The sequence below is a fragment of the Grammomys surdaster genome, unplaced genomic scaffold (assembly GCF_004785775.1).
Source record: "Grammomys surdaster isolate TR1022 unplaced genomic scaffold, NIH_TR_1.0 358, whole genome shotgun sequence".
NCBI classification, from domain to species: domain Eukaryota; kingdom Metazoa; phylum Chordata; class Mammalia; order Rodentia; family Muridae; genus Grammomys; species Grammomys surdaster.
Genome location: NW_021604777.1, coordinates 663,848 through 671,080, shown reverse-complemented (window position 1 = coordinate 671,080; position 7,233 = coordinate 663,848). Strand labels below are relative to the sequence as shown.

The window sequence follows — 7,233 nt, the reverse complement described above, 5'->3', positions numbered from 1 at the left end:
TCTCTCTCTCTCTCTCTCTCTCTCTCTCTCTTTCTCTCTCTCTCTCTCTCTCTCTCTCTCTCTCTCTCTCTCTCTCTGAGTTGGTACTGTGTGGTGGTCTGAGTGAAAGGGTCCCCACGTCCTCACAGGGCACAATTATAAGCTATGGAGTTGAAGTAGTCGTGGCCTTGTTGGAGGAAGTGTGTCACTGGGGGTGGGCTTTGAGATTTCAGCAGATGCCAGGCCCAGGGGCTCACTGTCTCTTCCTGTTGCCAGTCTGGATTTAGAACTCTTAGCTACCTCTCCAGAACCATGTCTTCCTGTGTGCCCCGATGCTTCCCTCCACGATGAGAATGGACTAAACCTCTGAACTGTAAGCCAGCAATTACATGTTTTCCTTTATAGAGCCGCTGTGCTTATATCTCTTCACAGCACTACAACCCCTAAGACATATGGTAACTAAGGGAAGACACATGGACATATTTACCGACACTCATAGCCTTGCTGGCTTCCCAAGATACACACCACTCACACAGTTAAAAACCAGACTTTACAAAATCTTTTCAAAATATTGCATGCATCTTCTTTCTATTCTTAGGAAGACTCCCTTTCTCAGGAAGACTGGGCAGGACAGTCACCTATGCTCACAATGTGGTACACTGTTAACACCCAAGTTTTCTCTTATTGAGAACAAACTAAGTCCTGGTGGGCAGTGAAGATAGTAGACTGTGGTTCTGAAAGGTGGGAGGCCATAGCTGATTCCCAGTGGTGGATGGTGGGAATGGACCACCCAGGTCAAGGGACTTCATTTATTCTCCAGTCAGCCTCCATCTGTCTGTGGTCAGCAAAACAGTCACCTGCCTTGCCTCCCGCATCCTGTATATGCTGGCTAACTGCAGTGTCACCATAGGAAAATACAAGTAACATCTCTCCTCACCAAATCAGGCTGACACAAAACACTCACTGCACAGTAAGAGGTGAACTTCATGAGTACTTATTCATTTTGTACTATCTTACCCTGCTGTGACCTATGGTTTCAATAAGGAAATCTAGTTGAGTTGGTGCAGTGACCAAGTGCTTCAAATGCCATAAAGATCTTCTCTCTAGAAACTTTACTGATTTGATATGCTGCTCGCACAAAGATCTAGTGCTGTTGCTCCGATACGAAACAAAGCACTTTCAGGAATATGGCTTTTGCCTGCCACTCAAGAGTCAGAATGGAGGCTAGGTGTTTGGTGGCCCATGCCTTTAATATCAGCACTTGGGAGGCAGAGGCAGGTTGATCTCTTTAGTTTAAGAGTTCAGGCCAGCCTGAACTACAGAGCAAGTTCCAGGACAGCCTGCGCTACATAGAGAAACACTGTCTTGATAAACCAAAATCCAAGAACCAATCAAACAAACAAAAGTCAAGGTAGGAAAGATGAGTGCTATAGGTCCGCTACATACAAGGGCACACACAGGCTGACAGGTTAATAAGGCCCTAATATGCTTCTATCTTTCAGGAAACCAAAGGCTAAGTTCTTATTAATTCACCTGTTTGACAAAACTCATAAATAGGCAGATGAAGAAGAAAACCTTATTTCCATATTCACAGTGGGGCACTCACTCAGGAGATGGGTCTGGATGAAGATGAGGTACTAACCACACAACACCCTTTACATTATCATTGGAAAATTCCATAAGCAAAGCACAATAAGGCACCATGGTCCCTTATGACTAGTCACTCAGGCTGCCATACTGACAGCTGACCATAGGCAGCAGTGTCCTTTGAAGGTGTAACTTCCAGTTGAACTCCCCCTCCTTCTAATGTCCCTGCATCTCCTAGCAATCCCTATCCTCAGCTTGGAGCTTATCTGAGCTCCATAGGCTCAGCTCAGGAACAACATTCCTTGATGCTATGGACACATTTCCAACTCTGTGGCAAAGACAGAGGCAATGTGAGCACATGAAAATGATACCCTAGATCTAAATCCAGAAGCTGTGGGTCACTTTGGATAAGAAGTACAATTCTAAGCAAAACTTTAGATTCTTCAGTCTTGGGCTGCTTAAGCCACAAGTGCATGTGCTCTATTTAGAAGGCCTGTTATTAACAGCAAAATGAACCCCAAAAAGACCTGTTAGTAAATGCTTCAGTGACACCTTCCTCTGGATTAACTTATTAAAAAAATAAAACCAATATTTATTTTATGTGTATGGGTGTTCTGCACTGAGTGTGTGCAGTGCCTGTGGATCCTGGAGTGGAGGGCACCCCTGGAACTGGAGTTACAGGTGGTGGTGAGCCACCACGTGGGTGATGGGAATCAAACTCAGGTTCCCTGGAAGGGATGAATGCTGAGCAATCCCTCTAGCCCCACATTTTTATTTTTAAGGACTAAATTATAAACCAGTATAGCCGGGCAGTGGTGGCGCACACCTTTAATCTCAGCACTTGGGAGGCAGAGACAGGCGGATTTCTGAGTTCGAGGCCAGCCTGGTCTACAGTGTGAGTTCCAGGACAGCCAAGGCTACACAGAGAAACCCTGTCTCGAAAAGCAAACAAAACAAAACAAAACAAATATGCATGCCAGTATAGACTAGAAATGTGCCCTTGAAGTGTATGAAATAAATGAAATGGGTTAATAGATCCACAGAGGAAAAGATGCGTTGATAGAAGGAGAAAATGAGTGTAATCAAGTGTTAAGGACATCTAGTGGTGGGATGAGAACCTATTTTAAAATTCTTCCAATTCTTCACAATAGTTGATTATTATCATTAAAAGAGCACTGGAAAAAAAGCTAAGCTTAAACAGGCATGGAATAACTGAGTTTCAAACAGTAAACTGCTATATCAAATTACTGGATTCCTGTTAGCACAACCTTAGGTCAATCTCCACTGTTTGGCTGTAGTGTCCAAGGACACAGCCTCTTCCTTCCATGCTACTTCTGTAAAACTCTTTCCTAACCCGCTTCAGCTCTATCCACAAAGGCTTTGCCTCACTGCTTATTTACATTCTAACACAAGTTCTTTCCTCTCTTCTTTCACCATATCCTTGCCTAAGTTCATAAAGCTCAGCCAGGTACACATAAATCCTGAGGGTCAGTGTAGACTCTACCTCTTTGACAAAACTTTTCTCTGCTTCTCTTGCCCACATTCCATGTGTGAACTAAGAACCGAGGCGTCTGATACAGTGAGAGTTGGGGAAGAAGGTAAGTCAGGAGATTCTACAGAACAGGCACTTGTACTATTTCATCAGGTGACATATATGGAGGACTCTAATATTATGGATTACTTAATCTGTGGTTGTGTTTTATTCAAGAGTAGGTCAGAGGTGCTAATGCACTGTGAATCTACCCAAGAATAGTTGGCAAAGAAAGAACAGGAACTGCAGGATGAACAAAGCTGCCAATAAATCCCATTCATATTCGGGGGGGTGGGGGGTGGGGGAAGGGGGCCGGAATCTTCCCCAGGGGGGGGGTGGTCCTGTGGCGGGAGTGATAGAGTAGGTGGGAAGGAACACAACTCCTGAAAGGGTAGGTAACCTTTCCAAAATCATTAGTTTTAATTTAAATGATTATAGAAAACAGTGCAGAAGAGTTACAGGGCATTAGAGACTGGCCCGCCACTCTGAACACACAGCTGTTTAACAGGCAGCTCCCCCTTTCCTTTGAAAGCAATGGAACCCAGCACCTAATGCTTCCAGCAAGCACAAGAGTTATTATGTACTGCATGCCCAACTCCATTCCCAAATGAATCTTTTAAAGATGAAGCCACACCTTGAAAATCTAGTTCCCTTTGGAACTGCTTTGAACTCTTTTCTCTCTTCCCATGCTCATGCTGTGCCTCCTGTCTCTTCTCCTGGATGTTTTCTACACAGTCTCCATAACTTTCCCCTTTCCTACTCCCTGTCTTCCTAGATACCCTAGGCTTACTTCTCCTATAAGTGTTTTTCCTAAATGGCTTCTATATCACATTGTTTAGTGAATAAAATTCTATCCTTTCAAATCTTTATTTTTTAAATGCCTTTATTAGTATATATTAATTATACATAATAATGGGTTTCACTGACATTTTCATACATGTATAATGTATTTTGAGCATATTCACCCGTTATCCTCTTACCCCCTATCCCTTCTCCCATTAATCCCCTCTTCTCAAATCTTAGGAGTGTAGTTCAGTGGTACAGTACTTGCTTAGCATGCAAGAGACCTTGGATTCAATCCCTAATACCACAACCAACTAAAAAACCAACCACACAGTCCCAAGGCCACAAAGTTACACAATAGAATTTCTCAATATTTAAAATGTCATATGAAGTAAAAATAAAGTTCTGGGGAATAAATGCCTCAAGGCTGTTCGTTCCCATGAGTTATTTTCTTACATAAAACCCCACTCCCACAATATATATGACTGTCCCAGTGTCTGTCTAAGAGCTGCCATGTTACTTTATGTCCTCATAGTCTGTGAAAGACGAAGTCTAATGTCCTCATGTCACACCATAGAGCAATTAGAATGACTGCTCTATCAATCCAAGGGGACAAACGGAATCCTTTGTTTACCTCCTAGAGATGTTTTAACTTATACCATCTGTCCCTTGCTAAGGGGTTAACTGTAGAAAGTTCTAGATACCTGACCAATTTAAGATCTGTATCCTGGTTGGAATCTAGCAGTCTCTTCAAAAATGAGTTCTTTGAGCTTCTCCTTAGGCAAGTCGTCCAACTCCATGTCAAACTTGAATGGGGCTTCAGCAATGGGCTTTAAGACAAAATGAGCATTTATTAGTCACAAGTTGTCACGATCAAGGGAGTGATTTATTGATTTATAGCACAATGCTGGCTTAAAGTCTGAAATTTATACAAGAGCAATGTTTTACAAACCACGAAACCCCCAGGGATTGGGGCACAGTTTACTGGGGATATGTGTGCTCTATATAAGGGCTCTCGGCACTATCCCAAGTACAACAAAGAAAGAAAAGCCGAGTGCACATAATTATTTCACTGAACTTATCATATACCCCAGAATAATTTTAAAATGTTTTTAAGGCACCAACTATCTCAGTAACAGAAATAGGAAGTAGGTGTATGTTTATATAAAAACTAGCCAAGCCCGGTGACTACTCATAATCCCCTACTACTAAGAAGGCTGAGGCCAGAGGACTGTTAAATGTGAGGTCAGCCTGGTTAACTTAGTGAGACTGTGTACGGCAAAAGAGCTGAATGTGTAACCTTAGTATAGAGTACTTAGCATATCTGAGACCTAGATTCAATATTTTGACTTCTTAAAACAACATGTTTTCCAAACAATACTTCTGTGTGTATGTATATGGGAGCATGTATGGCCAAGTACAAAGCAGGGAGGACAGAGGGAAACCACAGAAGTCATTCTTTCATTCCACCATAGAGGGAAATGAACAAGCAGTCAGGCTTCAAAAGTGCATTTACCCACTGAACCATCTTGCTGGACCCATTTTTTTTTTCTTAAATTTCCTACAACAAAAATATTACAGGCCTAAGGAGGACAATGATACCAGCTGTCAATCAGTATATACCTAGACCTCCAGATCTCATGTGGTGCTTAATCCTCATACACAGAATTCCCATCTGCAAGGTAACAACTGTCCTTCAAGGACACTGAATGTACAGGACTATATAAAGCACCCTATGCATAGCATACACTGCCTCAGCTTGCTAAGCATAACAGCAAAATCGTATGAAATAAATACCTAGTGCAAGGGGCTGAGAAGAGCCTGAAATCTTTGAGTTCCCAACAACTGACTACATTGTAAGTATTTTGCAAGCTCCCTTATAAGTGCTAGAGGGGTAGTCTTGGATGTGAAAGGGAACACCAGTTAGAAAAAAGCTTCATCTTGATTTCCACATTCTTCCATTTTATCAGCTTTTAGCTAAGACATTTTCCTTTTGCATCTAAATTTGAATATACTCTACCTACTTAAGGACAGGTTTCATTTTGTATTCTCCGAAGTCCCCAACTAGAGAAACCTAACATTTTAATTCACTTTCCATTTTCCTTTGTTATCCTTGATGGAATAAAGTTCCTATGGAGCCTTCAGGGGATCCAGAGAACGCACTGGGCTCACTCTGGAGACAACACAGGATGGTGTGTGCATACCTGTCTGAGGAGCTATCACACCGACCTCTGATGTAATACCTACCTCATCAACTCTTACCACAAGCTCTCATGTCCTGTCTCCAGAGAATGGCACACTTGTTAAAAGCCATGAAGTCACAGTGTGAGCCACTGGATGCCTACCTCCTCTCACTTCCTCAGGGCCAGTATGTAGTTCAAGTAGCTTTTTCTGCCATGGACCACTACAATTTCTAGCTGTGGTAGTATAAAAAAAAATTGAGTTCCACTGGCTCATACTTTAATACTTGGTTCCCAGTTGGTGAACTATTTGGGAAAGATTACAAAGTGTGGCCTTATTGGAGGAAGTGTGGCACAGGAGAGGCCTTTGAGGCTGCAGGAGACTTATGTCTTTTTTGGGTTCTCAGCTACTACTCTAGTACCATGCTCTGCCTGCCTGCTTCCATGCCCCTACCATGAGGCCATGGACTCTAACCCTCCAAATTTAAACACTTTTGTTTTTAAGTTGCCCTGGTCATGGTATTTTAAGGCACTGGCTCCCACCTTCTATGCTTTACAGCAGTGCAACTGTCTTCCCTTGCACACTGCTCTACCAGCTACAGCTAACCTGGAAGAACTCTTCTGAAGCAAACACCACAGGCCTATAGGTAGGAACTCCAAGTTGAGTTTGACAGTGCTCATCCTCAATTAGAGGAGGAGGGCATGCCATAATGTTCCTTAGGAAAATCTTGACAAGGACATTGCTACGGCTTCTGTTGATACTGAACATTCCTGACACAACAGCCAGGAACATAAGCTCTTACCTCATCACTTGGGTCATAATACTGCTCCAGGTATGGGTGGGCCAGAGCCTGTTCAACTTCAATCCTCTTGTGAGGGTTAAATGTCAACATTTTATCCAGTAAATCCAGAGCTACAAAGAGAAACGATTTTGCAGTGGTGAGAAGCAGGACTTGTTAGCAAATGGTTTCATTTTCTATTGAGTTGACCCTCAAGACAGTAGGGTACTACTGTATGTCTCTCTTTAAAAACTATACATGGATGGGGCTGGAGAGATGGTTCAGCAGTTAATAGCACTGACTATTCTTTTACAGGACCCGGGTTCAACTCCCAGCACCCACATGGCAGCTCACAACAGCCTGTAACTCCACTTCCAGGGGACCTGACATCCTC

At 42.8% G+C, this 7,233-nt stretch overlaps 1 protein-coding gene across 3 annotated transcripts in view; it reads right to left on the bottom strand.

Moving 5' to 3' along the window:
• Positions 1–7,233, bottom strand: part of Mapk1 (mitogen-activated protein kinase 1) — a 63,995-nt gene that overhangs the window by 1,616 nt on the left and 55,146 nt on the right. The window contains exons 7-8 of one of the 3 annotated variants that reach the window (XM_028779650.1): positions 6,864–6,973; positions 4,585–4,710 (exon numbers count right to left, since the gene is read on the bottom strand). In XM_028779650.1, coding sequence (XP_028635483.1) covers positions 4,594–4,710; positions 6,864–6,973 — 227 coding nt within the window. In that variant the 3' untranslated portion in view covers positions 4,585–4,593. Of the gene's footprint in view, positions 1–3,962; positions 4,711–6,863; positions 6,974–7,233 lie in introns of those variants that run through there. The other 2 variants (XM_028779652.1, XM_028779651.1) reach the window with 2 other exon arrangements.